This window comes from Phyllostomus hastatus, unplaced genomic scaffold, assembly GCF_019186645.2.
Source record: "Phyllostomus hastatus isolate PE091 unplaced genomic scaffold, TTU_PhHast_1.1 phas_contig_468, whole genome shotgun sequence".
Taxonomy (NCBI): Eukaryota; Metazoa; Chordata; class Mammalia; order Chiroptera; family Phyllostomidae; genus Phyllostomus; species Phyllostomus hastatus.
Window position 1 is genome coordinate 1,093,794 of NW_025333884.1, and position 26,891 is coordinate 1,120,684.

Here is a 26,891-nt window from a genome sequence, read left to right on the forward strand (position 1 = left end):
TTTGAATTAATTCTGAGAAAGGTGGACAACTTTTGAGAGTGTCTCAGTCAGCTGGGGACACAATCAGATCTTTCATTATTATGTGCTCAAAAGCAGGAGGCCCTGCAAGCCCCAGCCGCATGGGAGAGTTTCATGATCAATCTGGGAAATAATGCAAATATCCATCAAGAAGGGAATGGAGCCCTGGCTGGTGTGGCTCAGTGGATTGAATGCCGCCCTGAGAATCAAAGGGTCACTGGTTCAATTCCCAGTCAGGGCACATGCCTAGGTTGTGGGCCAGGTCCCCAGTAGGGGGAGCTCGACAGGCAACCGCACATTGATGTTTTTCTTCCTCTCTGTCTCCCTCCCTTCCCCTCTCTTTTTTTTTTTTAAGAAGTGAATGGAAAAACAGTGGGTCACCTGTGGAATACTACACAGCAATGAAAAGGCCAACTAACAGCTTCAGCCACATGGATGAAGCTCGAAAACTTCATGATGAGCTCAAGAAGCCTTAAACAAAGAAAGCATACTTTATAGCTCCATTTATATGAAGTTCTAGATCAGGCAAAACTAGTCAGTGGTGCAGGAAATCACAGTAGGGGTTATGTTTGGCTGGGCATTGCCCCAAAGGAGCAATGGTGAGAAGCCCTTACAATCTCTCTCTGGGTGGTAGTTACACATGTATGCAAATATGTAAAGAATCACCAAGCTGTATACTTATGCAAGTCACTGAACGTACATTATCATTAAAGGAAGAAAGGAGAGCCCTGGCCAGTGTGGCTCAGTTGGTTGGAACGTCATCCAGTAAACTGAAAGGCTGTAGGTTTGATTCCTGGCAAGGGCACATGCGTAGGTTGTGGGTTCAGCCCCCAGTCGGGGCACATATGAGAGGCAACCAATCCATGTTTCTCTCCTTCTCTCTCTCCTTCCTTTCTCCCCTCTCTAACATCAATAAGCATGTCCTCAGGTGAGGATTAAAAAAAAAAGAATGAATGAAAAAGGACAACTGTTTCTGTGACCTTTGTATAAATAAGTACAAGACTCCAGAAGGGGAGAGAAAGAAGACCAGGAGTCCAGTGAGGGAACTGGCCAGTTTTCCAGGTAAGAGAGAGTAAGACAGCCCCTGATGGTTGGCCAGGGGCTGTCCTGGCACTCTCCGTGAGGTCATAGTGTTCAGTGAGCCACCAACACAGACCACGACCGTCACTCAGGGCCACACTGTGACCAGGATGGAACGAGATGCACAGGACCACTGCGTCACCACGTCTGAATACAGAAACAAAGAAGAGCAAACCACAAAATGACTAATCAACCCCATATCCTCACTTTAATGTAAGGGACTGCTTATATTTATTATATTGTGTCACATTAAAGTTACGGCTTTGCTCTTGCTTTGCTTCTCCTGGCTCATAGATAAGATTTACCCATGGCAGTGAAAATAGTGGCTGTGTTCATAAAGATGTTATCTGTTCCCCAGGCCTCGTTGGGCACCCCCACTCCCGACAGTGAGTAGCACCTCAGTCATAGGTGAGGTCACTTGGCCTCACGTTGAGAAAGTGAATGGCTGCTTGTGAGGTCACTTGGCACCAGCCCCCTGCTCTGCCTCCCAGCCTTGGAATCCGAGCCCCACTTATGGTTTGCTGTGTGACCCTGTGGTAAGTGTCTTCACCTCTATGAGCTTTCAAGATGTCTCTTATAATAAAGGAAGGAATGTCTTTCGTGGAGGAGTGAGGCAGCAGGCAAAGTATCAAGTCTGGAATTTTAATCCTGCCTCTGCCATCCTCCTGCTGTGTGACCTGCAACAACCGTGTCTCCTTCTCTGAACTTCAGCTGCCTCCTTTGCCGAATGGGTCTGAAAACCCCTATCTCTTGTGGGGTGCAGGGAGGCCAGCTGATAATACTATTATTATTATGTGCTCAAAAGCAGGAGGCCCTGCAGGCCCCAGCCGCGTGGGAGAGTTTCAGGGAGGAACCCCAACTGGCTGGACCAGAACAACTAGCGTCTTGGGAGGGAATGGGACCCAGGGTGGGGAGACTCCTCTTGCTCAGGCCTGCCCGGGTTCCGGGCATTGACCCCCGCCTGGCCCTGGACCAGGGAGCAAAGGGAGGTTTGAATGCAGGGCCTCTGCTTAGCCTGCTCAGTGACTCTTCCCAGCTCCTCTCCTCAGAAGTCACTGCAAAGAGATTTAGAATCCGGTTCTCAAGGTGGATGCACAGAGTCGGTGCAGAGGCAGTCCCCAGTCCTGGAGGTCATGCCAGGGCCTCAGACAAGCCTGGGGCCAAATCCTCTAGGGGGGTTTCCTGTCCCCCAGGACAGCACAGGCACTGAGCCCAGTGACATTCCCAGCCTGTCTCAGACTCACTCCCTTTGGGCTGTACCGTCTGGGATATGTCAGAGAAGGGGTGGGGTCAGGGGCAGTGCTGGCTCCATAAATTGTGGGGCTCAGTGCACAATGAAAATATGGCAATCTGGTTCAAAAGACAGGAAAAAATGCCTTTAAAAATAATAAAAATAGAAACCCTTTCTCCCACCATCTCTCTCCACCCCTCCTGGTGTTTAATGCCATGTTCCCTTGGGCACAGGGATGGGGTGAGCACAGACCCTTACAGGTGTCTAGAGACCCTGCCGCATAACTAGAGCAGACCTTGTTGTGGGCCCCCTTTCCACCAGCTGCCCGCAGCCACACCCCACCCTGAGATGCCGTAAGGCACTCATGCCTGACCCCAAGCTTCCATGTACACCCCGGCCCTGCTGAAGCCGCAGGGTGGTGGTGGTCACAGGGAGGGGGAGGCAGAGTGAATCGGTCCCAGGGAGGTGAGAGGTGGAGTCCCGGCTCCAATCCCCACAACTCATGCTTCACATCCCTTCAGACTTCACTTATAAAAACACAAGTTCAAATACAAAATTAAGACTTTCCAGACAGCAACCACAGAGCATTAATCCTGAGACGGTTCTTCTGAGCACACGACCTGTCAGCTGGCCACGTGCCATGGAGCTGGCCCCAGCAAGCGTCCAGTTTGCAGAGCGGATGAATTGATCCAAGAATACAGATGTCTCCCACCTGGGGGGGGGGCAGGTCAAGGAAGGGACACCTGGGATCACTGAGAGCCTGGGGATTAGGGTGTCAGCCTCCCTAGGACTCAGAAGTACCAATTCTGGGACAGGACTGGCAGGACACCCAGGACCAGTGAGGTCCTGAGGACATGGGAACCAGAGGGACTTAATGTCTCATTTCAGAGGGGGCGAGGGAGACCTGTCTCCAGACAGTGACAACCTAGAGGGGTCACTGTGGGGGAGCCTGGGGAACTGCGGAAGCCCAGAACAGGCACCTGACACAGTCTAGGGAACAGGAAAAGCTTCTTGAAGGAGGGGACACCTTGGGTCGGACCTAAAGGATAGTTATTTGTGCCTTGTTCACCATTATCCCCAGTCCTCAGCATCTTTCTTGTCAATTTATTAAAACGAGACATTTTCTCAACACCTAGTTTGCACAAGGCCCTTTGCTGTGCATGAAGGACTCAGTAGTGACGAAGACAGCCCCAGTCCCTGTCTTCTGGAGCTCCCACCCAACACGGAGACACACTCATCAGCAGTGATGACGCAGTGCAGTCAAGGCTGTGATGAGTGATCAGAGCCGGGTTGTGAAGCCCAGGGGAAGCATCTGACTCAGCCTTGAGAATCAGGGAAGGCTTCCTGGAGAAGGAAACATCTAAGCTAAAACCTAAGTGATGAGTAAGAATTGGGTAGAGTGGGAAAAGCGGTCTAAGAGGTGAAAGGGAAGCATTTTTCTTTGTTCACTTTCATGGAATGAAATGTGCCCTATGATGCTGGGGACACAGCAATGACAGGACAGCCCTGGCTCTGCCCTCATGGAGCTCCCAGTCTAGAACATAAATCACCAGCGATAACCTAGCTGTTCAGGGATGGAACAGTAGAACTTAAAGCAGTGCCTGACCCAGTCAGGAAGGGCTTCCCGATTCAGACCTGAAGAATGAGGAGCTCGCTGGTTAAGGGCAGGGCAGAGGGAATAACATGTGCCAAGGCCTGGAGGGCAGGAGCCTAGGAGCTCTTAGTAATTGTCACGAGCCCAGTCAAATCAGAAAGGGGGAAGCAGACCTGGCTGCTGTGGCTCAGTGGCTTGAGTGCCGGCTTGCAAATCAACAGGTCTCTGGTTCCATTCCCAGTGAGAGCACACACGCCTGCGTTGCAGGCTAGGTCCCTGGTTGGCGGTGTGAGAGGCAACAGACTGATGTTTCTCTCCCTTCCCCTTTAAAATCATTTGAAAGGGGGGTGGGAGTGGAAGCAGATAGACCCACAAACTAAAAGACGAAAATTGCCAAAGGCTAAGGACACATGCCTTTCCACACCCCTCTCCCAGCCGTGATCTTAGATCGAAGGCCTCCGTTTTCAAAGAGGAGAGAACCGGCTGGGGGACGCCTGGTGCTCTGACGTACCCCTAACTCGGACGCCCTGCCCACGATACCGGGCCAAGGGGCCCAGACGCCTGGGCTGGAAAACACAACAAGCAGTTTTTCCTCCACGTTTAATTCGGTATCACAGGAGCACCAATAAATAGTTTCTCCCCGCCCCCGCACTTTTCCTCCAACCCGGCACAGGGCTCCAAGGGCTGGCTTCCCGTCGGGGGAAAGACACCTGCAGCCCCGAAAACACACCGCGGCTCAGGCCAGCAGAGCCGCAGCACCTGCAGAATTCCCAGAGTTCCAAAGGGGCGGGCCCATGCTTTCCGGCAGTGGGCGGGGCCTCACGGGCACCACGCGCGTGGGCGGAGCCCCACTGGGTGGTCCTCCAGGAGGGTGGGGCCGCTCAGGGGGCGTGGTTCTCGTCCGCCGCCGTCACGATGACGTCCATCCAGATGCGCATGGCCTCGGGGCTGGGCGCCACCATGTAGAAGAGGCGCTCGTAGGTTTTGACGCAGAATGTCAGGCGAGGGTTGGGGCTCTGCGATAAAGGGGGGAGTGGAGGTGGTTAAGAGCACCTATGGGGTGGAATGTGGCGTCGGACGAGTTCCTTAGACTCGCCGAGTCTGTTTCTCCATCTGCCGTCCTAAATAGTGGCGCCTACCGCATTGGGTGGCGAGGGTGAAATGAATTAACACAAGAAGGAGCTTAGAATTTTTAGGAGAGAGGTACTTAAAAGGACCCGTGTCCCTTTCCCCCAGCCTACCTTTCCCTATATTAGAAATCTGCCCTGGCTGGCGTAGCTCAGTGGATTGAATGCGGGCTGCGAACCAAAGTGTCGCAGGTTTGATTCCCAGTCAGGGTACATGCCTGGGTTGCAGGCCATGACCCCCAGCAACTGCACATTGATGTTTCTCTCCCTCTCCCTCTCTCTCTCTCTCTCTAAAAATAAATAAACAAAATCTAAAAAAAAGAAATCTAAGCATTCAGATTTCCTTTCTCCAAAATGTAGCTCTCCCTGGCTTGTAACTGGGGGAAGCTAGCGTGTTCTACAACCCATTTGTTTATTATTTACTTGCCAAGCCCAAATTCAGGAAATCCCTTACATCCATTATTGTCTTTGACCTTCTCACCTCCAAGGAAATGGGTTGAAGTGTGCCCATTTTGCAGGTGAGAAAACTAAGGCTGGCAAACAGAAGTCACTTCCCTGATGTCCCACCGGCTGCTTCCCACAGCTCTTTCTAACCACTGTACCAGTTGCCAACATTTAAATTTCTGGCACTGCACTGTTATAAAAGTTTGAGTTTCTGAGTCCTCTAGAGAAAAAAAAATATGGTGTGACATGGGGCCCATTCTGTTTGGCAACTACCGGCAGAAGCTGAAACCACAATCTCCTCTGAATGCTCCCAGGCTGCCCCGCCCTCACCCTGCCATCTTCATTCATTCATCAGTTTACCAAACCTTTGCTCTAAATCTTTCACTTCAAGAAAAGTAACAGTGGCTGAGAGCCAGAGGCTGCACTCCTAACTTTTGGTCCCCGCAGTGAAATGCCCTGTTGCCCCCCTGTGCTGGATGGAGTACCCTGACAGTGGGGGCCGTGGATGGCCTTTCCCAGGAACTAGCTAAGGCTAGATTGCAGGGCCTCACACCAGGGGGACAGGGCAGCGCCCAGCAGGGACTTCACCTTGAAGGCACAGCGCAGGTGGTCATAATACACTTCCTCGATGGCCTGGAAGTAGATGACGCCTTTGAGTTTGGACTCTTCCTTGTCTGACAGGGAGGTGAGGGAGAAACAGCCAGTAAGTTGTGTGTGTGGCGTGAGTGTGTGTCGGGCAGGGCGGGGTCACCAGGCCCATGTCCCGAGACTGGGGTTGGGGAGAAGAGAGGGTTGACAGTCTGAAGGCCCCTAGAGTACTGTGGTTGTGAGGTGAGTGAAAGTGGATGCTAAATGGGAACCTGGTGTGGAGTCTGGACAGGACTAGGGGATGGGGTTGGAATCCTGGGTCCCTCAGTGCCTTGGTCCCCGACAAGCAAAGGGACTCAAGAAGAGGCCAAATGCACTGACTCCCCTGGAGAAAAATCGAGAGGGCCTGGCCTCCTGGGTGACAGAGGCAGGGGAGGGCACTGATGAGGTGGATCGACTCCTCCTGGGTGTCTTAGGAAAATGGGGGCTGGGGAGCCAAAATTGTGCAAAACTGTTACCCAGGTTACCGAGGCAGACCTTCTATTGGAGGAAGGGGATGGAGATCTGGACTCCTGGGTCCTGGGGGAAGAGGGAGCTGGGAGCCCAGAGTCCTGGGTTGTGGTCAGTTAGGAAAGAGTAAGGGACCAAACTTCTGGACCCTGGGGGAAGCAGGGTGTGGTGGCTTAGACTCCTGAGTTTGCGGGGTGGGAGGGGCTGGGGATCCAGACCCATGCGCCTAAGAGAAGGTGGCGGGGCCAGGACTCCTAGGTGTCTGGTGGGAAAGCCCTGGGAGTGGACTCTCCTAGGGTGTGGGGGCCCACAGCGGCTAAGATAGGTTTACCCGCGTAGTAGGCCAGGCGCCGGGCCTGGCGGTCAAAGCAGAACCACCGCTTCCTCCAGGTCTTGATGCGCCCGCCCATCTTCACCAGGGGCCCGCGGCAGCAGCCCCCAGACACCTGGACGTTTGGGCAGTTTTCGGGGTTGTGGCCCCAGCGTTCCAGGTGCTGCTGGAGATCCAAGACCCGGGGTACAGGAGGGCGGGGTGGGAGCATGGGTGGGGCCTGGGAGAGAAGAAAAGGGGGCAGCTGAGGGCACAGGGTCAGGAGATCTTGAAGCCTGGAGCCCACAGGAGGGGTCATCAGAGCAGCTCACTGCAAGGCCTCCTACAGTCTCTAAACAGTAACACTAGCAGTGACGACCCTCATGGGGAACCTGCCGGCTACACTTACTATGAAACTGACTGCCCTAGCCTCACCAGTATCAACCCCCTGACTCCCCCCGCACCCTGCCCACCCCTGGGACAGGGCTACTATGAGCCCCATATTACAGATGAGCAAAGTGAGGTACAAAGAGATGAAGTAATCCACCCAAGGTCACCCAGAGCTCAGGTGGCAGAGCTGGGGCCGGAACCCAGGGCTTCCTGACTTAAGAGCTCACCGTGAAACACCAGAGGCATGTCACAGAGGGGAGGGATGCCTAGGTCAGGGTCCTCAAAGTGGGACCCTCACATACTGTCTCTGTAAAGCAGAGGTCGAATAGTAAGTGGTCAATAAATGAGCACACTATTTCCATTATTATTGCTGTTGTGATGAAATTAGTGACTATTACCTGTGCTAAGCACTTTATAGTGTGTGGTTGCCTCTTACACGCCCCCTACTGGGGACCTGGCCTGCAACCCAGGCATGTGCCCTGACTGGGAATCAAATTAGTGACCCTTCAGTTTGCAGGCCAGTGCTCAATCCACTGAGCCACACCAGCCGGGACTATTATCTCCGTTTCAAAGATATGGAAACTAAGACTCAGAGAGGTTATCACTAGGCCCAAGCCACAGAGCCAGAGATAACCAAGACAGGACTCGCCAGGTGGCGGTCCCCTCAGGTGGTCAGAAAGGGGGGACAGTAGAGTCACCAGGTTGGAGAGCCTGGTGACTAATTACATTAAGGCCCTGAAAGTGCCTACTGTCACCCAGCCCAGCCTAATCATCTCCAGTCTTCCTGAATTAGCCCTGCAAAGACTGGCATGACCCCGGAGTCAGGGGGCTCCGGCCAGGCCTCAGGCCTGCCTGCAAGCAGAGCCCCTAGCGGGCTCTGGGGTGGGGTGAGGACCAACGCCAATGCTGTTGGTCCACGGGCCACACTGTGAGTGTGGAGGGCTGAGAAGACTGAAGTGAGGCCAGAGCAAGAAGGGGTGAGACACAGAAGAGACTCACTGGATGGAGACAAGGAGAGGAGAAGGGGGGATGAGGGGGAGCAGGAGAGCGCACTGGAGGGGCAGAGGCTGTTGCAAGGACACCCGCCAGGGTACCTGGAAGCACAGGTGTCATCCCCTCAAATCCGTACAGTAACACTACAGATCACCGCTGTGTATGGGCGGCCCCCTAGTGCATCCAGCAATCACTGTGACCGCCTCGCTTCCTCTCCCATTCCCGTCCCCATTTGACAGCTGAGGAAACTGAGGCTTCAGAGAGGAGGTGACTCAGCCAGGTCACCCATGTAGGACGTGGTGGATGGAGTCCGCCCCGATCCAAGAGAGCAGGGCTGGGCTCTGGGCTGTGCACTCCGCCCCTGGCCATGCGGGTCACCCGCACAGGACCCCCGCCCCTCTCGGAGCCTCAGGTTCCCCTGCGCTGGACCTCAGGGGCTGTTTCCACAGCACAGGCTGCTCCAGGGATGCGCTCGTTGCCGGCAGGCTCTCCAACCTGGTGACTCCACTGTCAGGCGCAGACCCAAAGACACGCTATTTAATAAATGATGCCGCTACCAGCAGGGCGATTCATTTTTAATGATCTAGAGCTCGAGCTCTATTTCACTCCTGACTCTTCTCAGCACCTGACGCACACCTTATTTTACTCACTGATTGGGCTTTTCCTTTTTGGAAAGCTTTATTATTATCTTTCTAATCCTCACTGAGCATGTTTCATTCATTTTAGAGTGAGAGGAACATCAATGTGAGAGAGAGACATCAATTGGTTCCCTCCTGTTACAGGCCCCACCAGGGGATCGAACCTGCAACCTATGTACATGCCCTCACGGAAAGTCGAACCACAACCTTTTGGTGTTTGGGGCCATGCTCCAACCAGCTGAGCCAGTGGCCAGGGCTAGTGCGGCTTTTTGTCTGCCGCCCCCACCCCTGCCGTCAAATAAATGCCTGCTTCCCCAAGGGCAAGAGTTATCATTTTGGTCTTTGCTGCCACCCAGGTACCCACCACACAGTGAGCACCCCCAAATAGAGGCTGAAACAAATGAAGGGAAGGACCAGTGGTTGGGAAAACAAAAAGCAGGTTGGGAACAACATGCTCATTTTGGGGAAAAATAAATTCACAAAATATGGTTTGATCAGTGTATGTGGAAAAGTGTAGGAAGATTTGAAGGTTTTTTGACCACAGAAAACACCTGGGCCTCCGGGGTGGGCAAGGAGAGGGGCTCAAGGGTGACCTTCACTTTCCCATGCTGTCACATTCTTTATAACAAAAATGTATCCATGGTATTAGCACAGGTAAAATAACATTTGAATAAGGAGCCTCTCAGCTAAATCCATAATGTGAGAAAGTACAGGATAAAGGAGGAGTTTCTTTGCATGAAAAAAGTGGCATTAAAAAAGTGGGGAAGGCCCTGGCTGGTGTGGCTCAGTGGATTGAGTGCCAGCCTGCAAACCAAAGGGTCGCTGGTTCAATACCCAGACAGAGCACATGCCTGGGTTGTGGGTCAGGTTCCCAGTAGGGTACATGTGAGAGGCAACCACACATTGATGTTTCTCTCCTTTTCTTTCTCCTTTCCTCACCTTCTCTCTAAAAATAAATAAAAATCTTTTTTAAAAAAGTAAGGTAAACTCAATCTCAGAGATTGAGACCTTTTTAAAAATGCATTGTGTGTACTTTGTTTGGGTCCAGATTTAAATAACCAACTACAAATAGACATTTTGGAGACAATTAGGAGAATGTGAATATGGGGCATGTATTAGGATGTCACAGAGATAATAGTCTTGATGATGTATGACAGTGGAATTTTTATGTTAGAAAATACTTATAGAAGCCCTGGCTGGTGTAGCTCAGTGGATTGAGCGCGGGCTGTAAACCAAAGTGTCGCAGGTTCGATTCCCAGTTGGGGTACATGCCTGGGTTGCAGGCCATGACCCCCAGCAACCACACATTGATGTTTCTCTCTCTCTCTCTTTCTCTCTCCATTCCTCTCTAAGAATAAATAAATAAAATCTTTAAAAATTTTTAAAAAATACTTATAGAGACACATTTTTTATAGAGACACATTTTGATGTATGGATGAAATCATATGATATGATATCTGGAATTTGCTTTAAAATATTTCACTGCAGCCCTGGCTGGTGCGGCTCAATGGACTGAGTGCCAGCCTGAGAACCAAAGGGTCACCAGTTCAATTCCCAGTCAGGACACATGCCTGGGTTGTGGGCTAGGTCCCCAGTCGGAGGTATGCAAGAAGCAACCACACATTGATATTTTTCTCTCTCTTTCTCCTTCCCTTCCCCTCTCTCTAAAAATAAATAAATAAAATCTTTTAAAAAATAAAGTAAAATATTCCACTGTGGAGTGGGAAGTAGATGTGGGATCGGTAAAACAAAGTTGGCACCAAATCAAGATTCAATACTGATGATCACTGAAGCTGCATGGGAGGTACACAGGGGTTTACTCTCTCTAGGTTTGCATATGCTTGAATATTTCTATCATAAAAAGTATTTTAAAAGAATCAAAAATTGTTCTGGCTGGTGTGGCTCAGTGGATTCAGTGCAGGCCTTCAAACCTTAGGATCGCCAGTTTGATTCCCAGTCAGGGTACATGCCTGGGATGTGAGCCAGGTCCCCAGTAGGGGGCATGTGAGAGGCAACTGCACATTGATGTTTCTCTCCCTCTTTCTCCCTTCCTTACCCTCTCTCTAAAAATAAATCTTTTTAAAAATTCATATTTTAAAAAATTGGCAAATCTTTACAAAAAAACACAAAAATAAACAAAGAACACAGAATTTTAAATGATTTTTAAAAGCTCCCAGATGTAGTTGCCTTCATTCTGCAGGAACTGTGACACTGTCACCCACTTCCAGAAGAGGAGACTGAGGCACAGAGAAGCAGAGGACATTACCCAAGGACGTACCGTGGGTACAGACAACCACAATGGGAAGGGAAGCTAGGTCCTTTGGGTTCCCCTTCCCTTGCCAAGCCCAGGACACTTTTCTGTGCCACCGGAGAGGAAAGGAAGAGATAAGAAAAGGCAGAGGCCAGGGGGCAACACAAGCGGGGGAGAAGTGGGGTGAGGGTAGGAGACTGACCATGATGGCAGGAACAGCGGGGCCTGAGGAACCTTCTGTGCTCCTTCTTGTTCCTTCCTGTGGATTCAGGATGGGGTCAATGAGGAGACTAACCAGTCAGATCTGCGAAACAAAGGACTGGACTCCCAGGTCCAAGGGAGGAGGGCTGGGGGCGTGGACTCCCGGTCTGAGGCAGGTGGGGCTGGAGGCCTGGAGGCCTGGGTTGAGGGAAGAGGGTCTAGGGTCTCACCCTGGCCTTGAGCAGCCGTTCGCGCTCCGCCACAGCCTGCTGCAGGAGCCGCTCCATGCGGGCGATGTCTGGGTAGAGTGCCCCATAGCTAGGAGGAGGGAACAGAGACCAGGGCAGGTTACAGTGGCACTGCCTCTTCCCCCATCTCCATACCTTCTCCCTGACGTCTCACCTATTCCCTGAGCCACAGTTCAGCAGCTGATAGAGCGGGTGTCTCCCAGAGTCTCCTGCTGCTGGGAGGGCTGAGGCCTCCAGGGGTCCTGGGGGAGAAGAGGTGGTGTCAGGGTAGGGGGCTGGGACTCTCCCTTGTCCAAGCCCCTCCACTTCTCCCCCAACAAGCAGCCATGCCAAGTTCCTCCATCCTGTGCTGCAGGTAAGGCTGGTGGTCGGAAAGGAACGGATGTCGGCGTAGGGCGGGCGTTCTCACCAGCACAATGGAGAGACAGAGGTCGGGGGGATCCCCTCTGGCTCAATCTCTCTCCCCTCTTCCGGGACATGCTCCCAGTCCTCTGGAGGCCGATGGAGCCCTGAAAACACACGAGATGTTCACTCTCGACCACAAGTCCAAGGGCTGACTGCCGAGTGAAACCACCATCTAACCCGCCCAAATCAAAAAGCCATTATAAACGTGATGCCGAGTGAGAGCTCCAGTCGCAGAGGGCCACACCGTGTCGTGTCCAGAAAGGGGAAAGCCAAGGAGACAGGAAGTAGATTCGTCTTTTGGGGAAGAGGGGCACTTGACAGGTGATGGCCAAAGGGTCTCAGGTTTCTTCTGGGGTAATGACCATGCCCTACGTGGTGGTGATGGTTGCACAACTCTGTGAATCCACTAAAAGCCACCAGTTGTACACTTTAACTGGGTGAATTGTATTTTAATAAAAGTATGAAGAAAAGCCCACTGTGTGGAGGGCATGTGGAAAAGCCAGACACTCTCCCACATGTTGGGGAGGGGCAGTTCTACTGAACAAGCTTTGTATAGACCAATTTGGCTCTTTTTATTTTTTTTAAATACCAAATGCATAAATCTTTCAGCCCCAGTTCCACTTGCAGGACTATATCCAATGCATATATTAATACATATGGAAAATGACTTGAGTTCAAGGTTATTCCCCTCAGAAGCCTGCAGACCACCTATGTGCCCACAGAAGGGGGCAGGGTAAATAAACCAGGGATGATCCACACCGTGGAAAGCTCTGCAGCACATACAATAGAAGGAGGGGATGCTCTTTAAATCCGGAGAGAAGATAACCTCCAAGATAAAAAATGAGTACACAGCAGTGTGAGGATGATATATTTGTTTGAGCATAAAAGAGGGAGAGCGAATGTGCATGACAGAATGTACGAACACAAAATATCTCCAAGTAGATGCCAGAAACCAGTCACCCCAGCCACATCAGCAGAGGATCTGAATGGTTGGAAATAATAGTGGAAGAGCCTTTTCCACACCTTTTGAACTTTAAACAAGGGGAATATTTAGCTTGTTTAAATAAACAAACAAACAAATAAATAAAGGACAACTAAATGCAACCTGTGTTCCCGGACAGAAAAAATTTTTTCCTTTGCGTTTTCCCAGAAAAAACATTAGTGAGACAACTGACTAGATATGAACAAGATCTGTGAGTTTTAATAGTATTATCTCAATTAGTTTCCTGAGTTTGATCCTTATACTGTGGTTATGGGTAAGAATGGTCTTGAGTCCTGGCTGGTGTGGCTCAGTGGATTGAGTGCTGGCCTGCGAACCAAAGGGTCACCAGTTCAATTGCCAGTCAGGGCACATGCCTGGGTTGTGGGCCATGTCCCCAGTAGGAGGCGTGTGAAAAGCAACCACACATTGATGTTTATCTCCCTCTCTTTCCCCACTGCCTAAAAACAAACTAAACAAAATCTTTTTTTAAAAAAATGCCGGTCTTTAAAAAAAAATGGCCTTGAGCCCTGACAAATGTGACTCAGTTGGCTGGGCATCATGCCACGAAACAAAAAATCGCTGGTTCAATTCCTGGACAGGGCACACGCCTGGGTCAAGGGTTTAATCCCCAGTCAGGGCACGAGCAAGAGGCAACCAACCATCTCTCACATCAATGTTTCTCTCCCTCTCCTTTCTCTCCCTTCCCCTCTCTCTAAAAATAAATAAATAAAATCTTTTAAAGATTAATAAAAATTTGAAAATGAATGGCCTTGACCTTACAGAATAATACAGAAGTATTTAGGGATAAAAGAGAATCATGCTTCAGAAGAGAATAATAATGTGTGTGTGTGTGCGCGCATGTACAAAGACAGAGAAAGAATAATGAAGCAAATGTCAAACACGGTAAAATGTTAATTACCACGTTTCTGAATGACGACTACACAGGAATTCTTTCTACTATTTCTGTAATTTTTCTGTAAGTCTTAAGTTATTTCAAAAGGAAAAGTTATGAAAGATGAAAATACACATGAGAACAATCAATAAGGAAATAAAGTTAAGGTCATTTTTAAAGAAAAAAAAAGCAACACCTCTGCATGGATAATAAAGAATGATTTAAAAGTTGCATGATTTGAGCACCAGCGAGTACACTCACTGCTACAGGCCGTAACTCCTCAAACACATTCCATCCATGAGTTAATGAAAACGGTAAAGGGACCTGGTTACCTGGGGAGGGTGCAAGAGAACCAACCCGATTCTGAAGACAGCTAAGTAAAGTCAAACCAACGAGCATTTCCCTACATTTCCTGCAAAAATCATACCCCTGGGTAACAAAACAGCAAATGAAGGTGAGTCCCTTTCGATAGAAATATTTCAATCATGCGAATAAATGGATCATCAGGAACTGCTGGGGGTGAAGAGAATAGGGTGCTATAAAAGTGGGTCACCTTCTGCCCTGACCAGGTGGCTCAATTAGTTGGAGTGTTGTCCTGTACAGCAAAAGGTTGTGGGTTCAATCCCTGGTGGAGCTTGTGTGGTAGGCAACTGATCAATGTTTCTCTGTTCTCTCTCTCTCTCTCTCTCTCCCCACACACACACCCCTTCTTCTGTCTCTCTAGGGTCAATGAACATACCCTCAGGTGAGGATTAAAAAAAAAAAAAGAGGAAAAGAGGGCCACCTTCCAACTGGAAGACCAGGGAGATCCTTCTGGACAGTGACCCAAGGCCCAAGGGTAAGAGTCGGCCAGGGAAAAATCTGGAGAGTTCTGGCCAAGATGGAAGTGTAGGTAGAAACACTTCACTTCCTCACACAACCAAAAGAAGGATAACAACCAATTTAAAAACAATAAACAACAAAGACTGCCAGAAAATCAGACTTCGTGGAACTCCCGGCAGAGAGGATGTGCAGCAAGGTGGACCATGGGAGCGAGGCAGGGGCTGGCTGACTGAGAAACTAAAGACTCAAAAGTTCTAACCGTAAACTCCTATGGGGGTTGCGAAGGCATGAGAAACTCCCAGCCTCACAGGAGAGTGTGTTGGAAAGTGGAGCTCGGTCAAAGCCAGGGCATTGTTTCCTCTCTGACCCCTCCCCCACAGACAGCGCCAAAACACAGCAAAAAGGGGTGCCCCGGCCTGCTGAATACCTAAGGTTCCTCCCCCTACAACATAATGGGTGCACCAAGACAAAGAAATATGGCCCAAATGAAAGAACAGATCAAAACTCCAGAGAAAGAGCTAAGCAATGAGGAGATAGCCAACCTATCTGATGCAGAGTTCAAAACACTGGTAATCAGGATGCTCACAGAACTGATTGAGATTGGTCACAAAATGAAGGAAGAAATGAAGGCTATACAAAGTGAAATAAAGGAAAATATAAAGGGAACCAACAGTGAAGGGAAGGAAACCAGGACTAAAGTCAACAATTTGGAACAAAAGGAAGAAATAAACATCCAGTTGGAACAGAATGAAAAATAAGAATGCAAAAAAAAAAAATGAGGAGAGGCTTAGAAACCTCCAGGACAACTTTAAATGTTGCAACACCTGAATCACAGGGGTGCCAGAAGGAGAAGAGGAAGAGCAAGAAATTGAAAACTTATTTGAACAAACAATAAAGGAAAACTTCCCCAATCTGGTGAAGGAAATAGACTTCCAGGAAGTCCAGGATGCCCAGAGAGTCCCAAAACATTGGACCCAAGGAGGAACACACCCAGGCAAATCATAATTACATTACCCAAGATTAAAGATAAGAAGAGAATCTTAAAAGCAGCAGGAGAAAAGGACTCAGTTACCTACAAAGGAGTTCCCATAAGACTATTAGCTGATTTCTCAAAAGAAACCTTACAGGCAAGAAGGTGCTGAAAATAAGTATTTGAAGTCATGAAAGGGAAGGACTTGCATCCAAGATGACTCTGTCCAGTAAAGCTTTCATTTAGAATGGAAGGGCAGATAAAGTGCTTCCCTGATAAGGTCAGGTTGAAGGAGTTCATCATCACCAAGCCCTTATTATATGAAATGTTAAAGGGACTTATCTAAGAAATAGAAGATCAAAAACTATGAACAGTAAAATGACAACAAACTCACAACTATCAGCAACTGAACCTAAAAAGCAAAAGCAAAAACTAAGCAAACAACTAGAACAGCAACAGAATCACAGAAATAAAGGTCACATGGAGGGTTATCAATGGGGAGGGGGAGAATGGGGGAACAGGAAAGGTACAGGAAATAAGAAGCATAAATGGTAGGTACAGCCCTGGCTGGCGTAGCTCAGTGGATGGAGCGCCGGCTGCGAACCAAAGCATCGCATGTTCGATTCCCAGTCAGGGCACATGCCTGGGTTGCAGGCCATGGCCCCCAGCAACCGCACATTGATGTTTCTCCCTCTCTCTCTCTCTCTCTCTCTCTCTCTCTCCCTCTCTCCCTCCCTTCCCTCTCTAAAAATAAATAAAATCTTTTTAAAAAAATGGTAGGTACAAAATAGACAGGGAGAAGTTAAGAACAGTATGGGAAATGGAGAAGCCAAAGAACTTACATGTACGAACCCATGGACATGAACTAAGGCGGGGGCAAGGGGAATGCTAGAGGGTAAGGAGGGTACAGGGTTAAGGAAAGGTAAAGAGGAGAAAAACATTGGGACAACTGTAATAGCATAATCAATAAAATATACTTTAAAAAAAAAGAGCTGGCCAGGGAAGACTGAGGGGAAGTGTCCCAGGTGGACAAATCGGCAAGTGCAAAAGTCCTGAGACAGGAGCAAGTACGGCTGCTCAGCGCTCCTGCAGCTGAGCAGAGGACTGAGGACAGTGGTGAGAGGGGGCAGAGGGCTGATCTGCAGGGGCTGGTTGGCCGTGGTGAGGAGGCCTGGGAGTGGCTGAAGGCATTTGATGGGGAGGGCTGCAGTAGGAGGGCTATTGTGTGCAGAACAGATTGTTGGGAGATAAAAAAGAAGATGGAGACCCCGGTGAGGAAGCCAGTGTGTTGGATGACAAAAACCAGAGATGGGGTGGAAGTGGATAGAAGAAGGATGCTAATAATGATAACACTAATAATAATTGTGACTGTAATCAGTGCACCAGCAGCCCACATCCACTGAGCACCTACTATGTGCCAGGCAACACGCTAAGCCTTTAACTGTCAACCAGTGGGTGCTGTTATTATTCCCATTTTGCAGCAAAGTAAACGGAGGCACAGAGATGTGTCTAAGTTCAGCCAGCTGGGAAGTACTGCCAGCTGAACCCAAGCAGGGGCAGTACTCTCAGACATCACGGGATCCTGGAAAGAAGGGGTGGAATTTCAGGATTTACTAGGACTTGGCATGAGAGAGAAGGGGCAAGAAGGCGAGGAGTTATCTACTTGTTTATCTGACTGAGTAAAGAAATACTCTGCTGTGCCCTGCGGCCCCGTTGCTCCCTCTGGAACAGTGCTGACCACCATGCCCACCTGGACTCTGAGGGAGCCCTAGGAACCCCAGTCTTCTAGAAGGCACAGGCCATGGAAACAGACAGACTTGGTTCAGACCTGCTCTGCCACCCGCTGGGTGCATGACTTCGGCAGGACCCGTCTCCTCCCAGGCTGGACTTGCCTGCTATAAAGCGGGTGAAGGCCCGTTGCCCTGCCGTGGTCAAGGCCAGGATTACATGAGTGACCTCGTGCAAAGCACACGGAGGACTGCCTGGCCCGGCCCCCCAGGTGACAGACACCTGGGCACAGGGCATGTCCGAGAGCCACACCAGCGGATACAGGGTTCCCCTGGCCCTAGAAGCTCCACAGGGGCCAGTTACTCAGGACATGACTCCATAGGAATGGACACGGCTTCCCATCAGGCATCTATAGACATGCAGCTTACTTAACAAGGGTCATATTTACTGTAAGTTGGTTGCCTGGCAACCCAGCTGATACTCCTTTATCAGGCTCCCAGGGAAATCGGTTAGAAAGCGAATTTCCTAGACATTATCTCCTCACCCTTTGCCCTTAATAGGACCTACTCTGGGGGATTCTTCTGAGCAAAAAATGAAATGATATATTTTCATTTTATACATATATAGATTTCCATATATTCATATGTCATGAATATAACATATTCATGGATTATATATTCATAAATTATACAAAACAATTTCATGAATATACATGAATACATAGAATTTTATATCAAGTTGCCAATATTTGACTGTTTTTCACAACTAAGTAATAGCAATTCCATATGGTGCAAAATGATAAAAATATTTCAAGCAGACCCCAGCCTACATTAATCTCTCAGAAGTGATTGTTATTATTAATATTAATTAATAAGTAGTCCTGGCCAGATAGCTCAGTTGGTTAGAGCATCATCCCAATAAGCCAAGGTTTCGGGTTTGATCCCCAGTCAGGGCACATACGGGAATTGGCTGCTGAGTGCATAAATAAGTGGAACAAGGCAATATTTCTCTCCCCCTGAAGAACGGTAAGTAAAAAAAATGTTTAAGGCAAGATTTAAAAAGTACTAATGAGTAAGAAAGAATATAATACATTGCATATTATATTACATGACATGTATATTAGACAATCTAATAATACTCATTCATGTTATTACTCTGTGTACAAAGACACACGACACAGATCTCCTTCACAGCATTGCTTAAACTGCAAAAAACTCAAATCAGCACCCACAGAGGGAGGGTGGCTCAATGCCCCAGAGTAGAACCGTGTCCACAGGAAGCCCAGAGGGGTGGTGCGCAAGCTCTGAAGACAGAGCACCTGGGTTCACCTCCCGGCTCTGCCACACACCAGCTAGCTAAGTACCTTCACCTCTCTGCCTCAGTTCCTTCACCTGTAAAATGGAGATAAGAACCTGCTTCACTTTGTTTTTGCAAGACCAAATGTGTGAATCACGTGTGAAGCATTTCCAACAGTCCCTGGCCCACGATACAGACTCGGTAAATATGAGTTGTCCTTAGTATCGCTGTTATTGTTTATATGGTTATTATCACAGAGTCGTTAACCAAGATGAGTCAGCTCTAAATGTATCAATGGCAAACAATCTCTACGACAGAGCGTTCAGTTATAAAAGCCAACTCATAGCTAATATACAGTTTTGCAAAAAAAAAAAACAAAACCACACACTTTACATGCTATAACAAGAGCTACCAGTTTCTAAGTGCTTACCCACATCTACACAACTAAAACAAGACTTTTGTCATCTAACTTTCACCCCACCTCAGGCACCACACCCTGCCATCGTCTCCTTCATTGAAAAAAATCAGTAACAACCCATTCAAAACATCCGTGTCCTGTTAACACGGTTTCCAAAGATCTGGAAGGAAGGCTATGCAAGCAACAAGCAGTTGTACTGCATCTGGGGAGTGGGCTGTGGGCCAGCGTGGGGGGGCAGGGAGGCCTGCTTATCAATACGCCCTGTTCATCTGCTCCTGGGCACACACGTTTCATTTTTCCAGGGGAGCAGTCGAGTGTTAGGCAACAGGGAAAGAAAAAAATGAAGCCAGAGCCTGATAAAACTAAAAATACCCCTCGATCAACTCTCCCCCCATGGCAGAGAAAGCCGCAGTGGGAATTCTGGAGACGGGGGACCGGGGGACAGCGGGGAAGCACCTGCAGGGAGCTGTGCACGGAGAAGAGGCAGGAAGAGGCGGAGGCGGAGGCGGTGTGCGCCTTGGGGTCCTGGAGCACCAGCAGCTGGCGGTCTGTCTTCTGAGTGAACAGGAGCTGTGGGAAATGGTGAAGGTCAACAGGAGCTGGAGGGATCGTAGACCCCACTAGTTACAGGATGCTCTGGCCACTGTCTCCAGTGCCAGGTCATTTCTCAGATGGAAAAACAAAGGCCCAAAGTCACAAGAGGGCTGGAATGGGGTCTCACTGTCCAATCTCCCAGACCATGGGCAGAGACAGCTAGTTCCCTGAGGAGGAGGAGGTGGGGGCCCGAACTCCTGGATCCCAAGGGGTAAAAGGATAAGAGGCTGAATAGCCTGGATCCCAAGGAAAGAGAGGTGTAAGGGCCTGGACTCCTGGGTCTGAGGGAGGGGGACCTGACAGATGCATTAAAATCCCCATACCTTAGTGAGGGCCTGGTTGGACTCAGCAAGGTCTCCGCCAGAGCTGCCCTGAAGGCAATTAAGCTCCAGCAGTCGGCTCCGCTCCTAAGGGAAGGCAAAGGCAAGGCATCAGGGACTGCCACCCTTCAGAGTCAGAAAGGGACATCCCAGTGATAGAATTGATGACTACCTACTTGTGTCAGGGCCTGAAGGGCCTCCTCCTTCTTCCGGCTCAGCCCCCGGCTCTCAGCGGCCATCTGCTCCCCCAGCGACTTCAGCTGCTCCTCCAAGACCTGGATCCGGCGCTGCAGGGCACCCCCAGTACCCGCATTACTTAGCTGTCCCGGTCCCGAGCTGGCTCCTCCAGAACCAGCTTGGGGTTTGCACTACCTCATAACAGAGACCCCGGGACCTGAGTGCCTGGGAGAAGCTGGGGGGGACTCAGAGTTAAGTTCCCTGGTGCCCTCTTCCCTTTGGGGAGTCCAGAAGAGGGGATGGAGGGTTCTACCTACAAACAGAGACCAAAGGACACAGAGACCCAGAGAGAGTCGCCAGAGATAGAGAGAGAAAGGGGCAGACAGAGAAAACTTTCTGATCCAAAATTCCAGAAAACTTGGTGCTCACTACAACCAAACGTGTCACTTTTTTCCAGTGGGCTTTGTCAGACCCTGGACTCTGACGCCCCCAGAAAGGACAGGTGGCAGCATCTCTTTGGATAGGGTTTGACAGGCATAGAGTGTAGTGGTGAAGAGCGAACAGGTTCAAATCCCAGCTCTGTCCTTTACAAACTGAGTGACTTGGACAAGACTATGTGAGTACGCTGACCCTCAGTTTCTTCCTTTATAAAATGGGAAAAAATAAGATTTGTCTCCTAGGATTGTTGTAAGGATTCAATGATTAACTAGACGTCAGCTATTATTGTTCCTGTTGTGAAGAGCACCGCTCAGGTAGACAACAGAGAAAGGGCCAGACATGGAGGGGAGAAGGCAGAGGTTGCCGTGAGGAAGGCAGGCCAGGGCGGCCCAGCTCACCCTGTGCTGAACCAGGCTGGCCTGCAGCTCCTGGACCTTGGGGTCCCGCACACAAGCTCCAGGGCTGCCCCGAGGATCCTCCTCCTCCCGCCGGCTCTCCCGCTCCAGTTGCTGGAACTCCAGGTCCTCGTAGGCACGCTGGGCCACATCCAGCTGTTCCCTCATCTGTGGGCAGAAATGCAAAAGGTCTGGAAGCCTGGAACCCAAGGGCTCAGGGGAGTAAAGGGTGGGCCAGGACTCCAGGTCAATGAGGGAGGAGGCATTGAGGGCCTAGACTCAAGTCCTGGGGGTTAGGGGACTCTGGGAGGAGGAGGCTGAAGGCTTGGACTTCTGGGTCCTGAGTGGGGAGGGGCCTGGACACCTGGTCCTTGAGAGGATCCAAAGAGCCCTCACCTCCTGCATGGTCTGCAGGAGCCGCTCACGCTGGTCCTCTGGCTGGTCCTCGAGCTGTCCCTGGGCCTCCCGGAGTCTTTGGCGAAGACCCTCCACTCGATCCCGCTCCTGGCACAGCCGCCTCTGCTCCTGAAAGAACAGCCAGGCTTTTAGCCTCCCCCTGAGCACAAGGGACGGACACGGAGATGAGCAAGGGCCAGGCCCACCAGACTGCTGACACCCCCCTGCCTGGGGTTGGCTTCATGAGGGCAGGGGCCCTGTGAGTCTGGTTCACTCTGGTGCTGGCTTGTCTGGAGTACGCATCATATAAACAGTTGTTCAAGAAATGAGTGATGCCCTGGCTGGTGTAGCTCAGTGGATTGAGTGTGGGCTGTGAATCAAAGAGTCACCGGTTTGATTCCCAGTCAGGGCACATGCCTGGGTTTCAGGCCAGGTCCCCAGTAGGGGTCACATGAGAAGCAACCACACATTGATGTTTCTCTCCCTCCCTTCCCCCTCTCTAAAAATAAATAAATAAAATGTTAAAAAAAAAAAGAAAAAGAAAATGAAATGGCCCTGGCTGGTGTGGCTCAGTGGATTGAGTGCCGGCCTGAGAACCAAAAGGTTACAGGTTCTATTCCCAGTGAGGGCACCTGCCTGGGTTGCAGCCAGGTCCCCAGTAGGGGGTGCATGAGAGGCAACCACACACTGATGTTTCTCTCCCTTTCTTTCTCCATCCCTCCCCCTCTGTCTAAAAATAAATAAATTAATTAAAGAAAAAGAAAGGAATGAATGCAAAGCAAAGCATATCCATGTTGGGTGATTGATACTGGGACCCAGAGCAGGGTGTCAGACCCAGTCCCTGGGTCCCAGGTGGGGACACAGCCACATTACAGCCTGGGACAATCAGGGCAATGAAATGCAGAGACTGTCGGAACCCAGAGCGGGGAGCAATTTCTACTGGGGTTATCCCAGGTTTTCCTGGATGTGAGGATTTTAACATAAGCCTCAAACATCAGAGAGCATTTAGACCTAAGGAGATAGAGGGGGTTTGAAGGGCATTTTGGGGAGAGGGAACAGCATGTTGCAAATGCACCATGGAGTTGAAAAGTATGGGAAGTTTAGGGGCAAGCTCTGGTCAGGGAGGAAGAAGACATGGTGGAGGAAAGAGAGAGTGAGCACAGGGGAGACAACAGCAGAAAGGTGGGCTCAGCTCACGTTGGGTTTGGTCAACCAGGCTAAGGAGCCCTAACCCTGGGGCAAGGGGGAGCCATGGAAGGATTGACAGGATGGAGTAGGACTTAGGTGTGAAATCATCCCTTTCGGGGATGGACTCCAGAGGTTGAGACCAGCTCCTCCATGAGTCCTCCAAGCAAGGTGGATGAGACCTGCACTAGGCCTGGCAGTGAGGATACAAAGGGGACAAGCCAGACAGAGGGTCAGGGAACAGAAAGACAGGACGTGTTGATTGACAGGGTTGGGTGTGAAAGATAGGGAGGTGTGCCGAGCAAGGTCCAGGACGCTGGCCTGGTGACCGAAGGGAGGGTGAGCCAGGAACAACATAGAAAAGGAAGTTGCTGAGGTCAGCTTTGGCTGTGGTGCCCGAGAAGGGCCGACTCCTGGGTCTGCGGGAGGAGGGGCCTGGGCGCCTGGACTCCTGGGTACTGGGGGAGGAAGGACTATCTAGGAGCCAGTATCTCAAGCAGGACACAGAGGCCTGATTATGGGAGAGAAATCAGAGCTGAGGGAAATATAGGCTCTTTGAGGACCCAGCCCGAGGACATTACAACATACAAGATAAGGGCAAAGAGATCATTTGATAGAATGACAAAGGTACCATCTCCTAAGTTGTAATGTTAACCAATCCATGCAGTGACGGGCGTTGGAGGGGTGTTAAAGCCTTAGGTAAACGATTATTAAGAAGGGATCAGAGTGACCTGCTGAGGTTGGACAACCAGAGATGACGTCCCCCTGGCATGGCACACAGGAAGCACCAAGTGCACCTGAATCTGGTGCAGCTTGTACTTCTAACCCACCACCTGCTGCAAGGCAGAGGAACACGCAAAGGCAAAGGACATGGGCCACGCCCTGACTATGGGACAGGAGACTTGGTTTCTCCAACAAGTAGAATGGAAAGCAATAGTAGGTAGGGACTACTAGAAGTGAAACAGGTAATGAAAAAAATACAAATAAAATAAAATCAGGGGAATAAAAAACCCAACACATATGGCATTGCAACCCTTTTGGGGACCCGATTCAAACAGCCAGCTGTTAAAGGGCATTGTTGAGACAATCTGGAAATGTGAAAACTGGAAATAGGACAATATTAAGAACATATTAATTTAAAAAGGAGTTCTTATTTAAAAGTAATGTGATATCTGGGATAGGCTTCCAAAACCAGGAATAGGGAAGCAGACTACGGGCTACGAAACAGGCATGGGAGTTGATCTCTACTGAAGCTAGCAAGCGGGAGCGAGTGCACCGCATGGAGGCCATCTGACTCTCCTGTTGCTACTGGCTTGACGTTTTTCACAGTGACAGTAAAAGAGCAGAGAGAGGGGGCAAAAGAAGGCCCCAGTGGGTCAGGCCCCAAAATCATGGTCAGGGAGGCAGGAGGAAGATAAGGAAAAGCATCTGTCCATCACTGCCTCCCATCCCAAGTGTCCCCACTTGGGGAACAGGGGTAGACCCAGTCCTGGGGGCCGCCTCCCGAGAACCCCACCAGGAATACCCCTCCGACAAGGAACAAAACTGATGATGAAGACTCAGCCGGACCAACAGACCTGTTCCCTCTGTTCCCGTTGCTCCCGGCTGCCCTGCTCTGTGTCCACCTGCTGCTCAAGCAGCTCCCGGAGTTGCTCCTCCTCCCGCCGAGCAGCCACTCGCTCCCCAGCCAGCTCACCCCGCAGCAGGGCCACCTCGACCTCCATCTGCGGAGAGAACGCAAAGGCTGGGGCTCAGAGATCTAGGGAAGGAGGGTGCTGGAGGCCTAGAATGGCATGCCATGGAGGAAAGGACAGGGAGACTTCGCACAACGTCTGCCGCAGCCTCACCTCGATCCTCAGCTCCTTCCTCTGGCGCTGGAGCTCCTTCACTCGCTGCTCCATCAGGGCCACTCGAGTCAGAACCTCCAGCTGCTGCTCTCGAAGCCGCAGCGCCACCCCTCGCGCCTCTTCCTTAGACTGGGTGGGCGTGGGGGGCATGGCCCGGGCCTGGACGGAAGGCAGGGCCTCCCCCTAGGATAAAAGAGGGTGCGGTCAGAGGGTGTGGAGAGTCCTCGCCCCCCCCCCCGGCAGTCACTAAATCCATCTGTTCCCTGCCTCAAGCTTCTTCAGGGGGTCTTAACTGGCCAGAACTCAACCACCACGCTTTTATACAAGAGAGGGTGCAAGCCCAGTGACCACCCGGCCCCGGGGGCTCGCATTTCGGGAGCCAACTCAAGGGAGGTGTTTCTTTTTCTCCAACTGGGTCCTATTTTCCGGGCGTCAAGTCGTCGTAGGCCCCAGGTCTCTCTCTCCCCACAGGTCTCTCAAGTCTCTCACCCTGTTTCTCTGGGCTTCGTCTCCCCACTCAGTATTTGTCTTCTGTCTCTAAGTTGTCACTACGTCCCTTCCTCTCCCTCGGAGTATCTCCCTCTCTTAAGGTTTCTCTGTCTCTGTTTCTGTCTCTCTGAGCATCTCTGCCCTGTTTGGGGTTTCTGTCTCTATACCATCTCTTTGAGTCTCTCTTCCTGCGCCTCTGTCTCTTTGGGGTCTTTTCTTTTAGTTTTATTTATTTATTTAATCCTCATCCGAGGACACACTTAGAGAGAGGGAAGGGAGAGAGACAGAGAAACATCAGTGTGAGAAAGAACCATCAATAGGCTGCCTTTCGCTCGTGCCCCACAGGGAACCAAACCTGCAACCCGGGCATGTGCCCTAACAGGGAATTGAACCTGCGACCTCTGGGTTTACCAGACAAAGGCCCAACCAGCTGAGCCTCACAGGCCGGGGCTCTTTGAGGTCCCTGTCTCTCAGTCTCCCTGTGTCTGGGTCTCTGTCCATCTGGTCTCTCTACGCCGGTCTCTAGGTGCCTCTGTCTTTCACTCGGTCTGGGTCTCTCTGGCCCCGGGTCGGTGTCTTTGTCTCTCCGGAGTTTCCGTATCTCTGGGGCTCTCTCCTTGTCTCCGAACTTCTGTCTATCTGGTCTCTCTCCATACCTGCCTATCGCTGTCCCTGTCACCTGCCCTGGGCCACCCCGACCCCCGGGGCTCCTGCCCTCCTTGTCCCTCACCGCGTCGCGGCTGCTCTCGGTGCTGCTGCCTTCGGCCACTTCTTCCTCTTCTTCCGCCTGCTGCTCAGCTCCTCCGCTGCTAGGAAGCTCCTCCGGGACCTCGGGAGCCTCCTGCTCGCGGGAGCCCTCGGGGTGCTCCCGGGGCTGGGCGGCTCCTTTGGGCTGAACCGCCTCATCGCACTCTGGGACCTGTGGTGGCGGAGTCCCCTCGTCCGGGCTGCTGGGAGTCCCCATGGCGGTGGCTCACTACGGCGGGGTGGGCGGGGCCCGGAGTCTGGGGGCGTGGACTGACAGCGTGGGGGCGTGGCCCAGGAGGCCTGAGCGCTTGGCAATGCTCTTCCAAGGGGGCGAGGCCTAGGAGTTCAAAGGAAGGGACTGAGCACTCCAGGACCGTGGCCCGGAGTTTTCAGGGGCGGGATTCGATAGCTCTAGCCCCGCCCCCGGAGGTGGGACCGGATTTAGAGTCTTGGGTCCTAGCGCTCCCCCTATTGGCTTCTCCCTTCTATCCAGATGTGGCACCTTGTTACCCTCCCGGCAGCCCCCCGCAATCCCTGGACCACCTTACAGCGACCCCGGGTCTCCTCCCTCGGGGGCTCAACAGTCTGGGCTCCTGTCCCCTGCACTCCGGAGCCTGGTAGACTTGGCTCTGACCTCAAAGGAGCGACACCCATTCCACCTCGCCCAGGAACCCAGGAGTCGGGGCTTCTAGTCTCCCTCTCTCCAGACAAACCAGGAGTCTTGAGTCCTCAGCTCCTCCAGGGAGCTAAATTCCCAAACTCTAGCCTCCTCCACCCCCGGGACCTTGGAGGCCAAGTCTCAGCCCCCTGCTGCCCCGCAGCCCCGGCCCTCTCACCCGCTCAGGATTCGGCGCTCTCGCTCTGCACTCTGGGCGCTGTCGTTTCAGTCTCTGAAACAGGTGCCTGGGGAAGAGGGAGGAGAGAGGCTGCTCGGCACCCTCTCCACAGCAGCCCGGAAGTGGAGGGGGGGCACAACAGGTCCAACAGCTCCCGAGGGAGGAGGCAGCGACCTGCCTGCCCCGCCCGCGACCTGGCATCCGGGCATCCCGGCCCCACCGGTCCCACCCTCAGAAAACCCAGCATCGCAACCCCCCACTCTGCCTCTAGTACCCCCACTACTATCCCTTGGAGGGCCAGGTGTCTTGGTCTCGTATGTGCAAATGCCTC

General features: G+C 51.3%; 1 protein-coding gene across 1 annotated transcript; it reads right to left on the reverse strand.

Moving 5' to 3' along the window:
• Positions 1 to 4,508: 4,508 nt before the first annotated feature.
• PHLDB3 (pleckstrin homology like domain family B member 3) lies at positions 4,509 to 26,670 on the reverse strand. The gene is made up of 16 exons (XM_045845368.1): positions 26,561 to 26,670; positions 25,708 to 26,061; positions 24,489 to 24,671; positions 24,219 to 24,365; positions 21,457 to 21,585; positions 21,064 to 21,228; positions 20,227 to 20,337; positions 20,054 to 20,137; positions 19,593 to 19,706; positions 12,033 to 12,132; positions 11,778 to 11,865; positions 11,606 to 11,693; positions 11,377 to 11,433; positions 6,924 to 7,143; positions 6,083 to 6,168; positions 4,509 to 4,939 (listed from the first exon to the last, which is right to left on the reverse strand). Exons 2-16 carry the CDS (start codon positions 25,939 to 25,941, stop codon positions 4,805 to 4,807), a joined length of 1,941 nt encoding a protein of 646 aa, XP_045701324.1. The 5' UTR covers positions 25,942 to 26,061; positions 26,561 to 26,670; the 3' UTR covers positions 4,509 to 4,804.
• Positions 26,671 to 26,891: the final 221 nt, after the last annotated feature.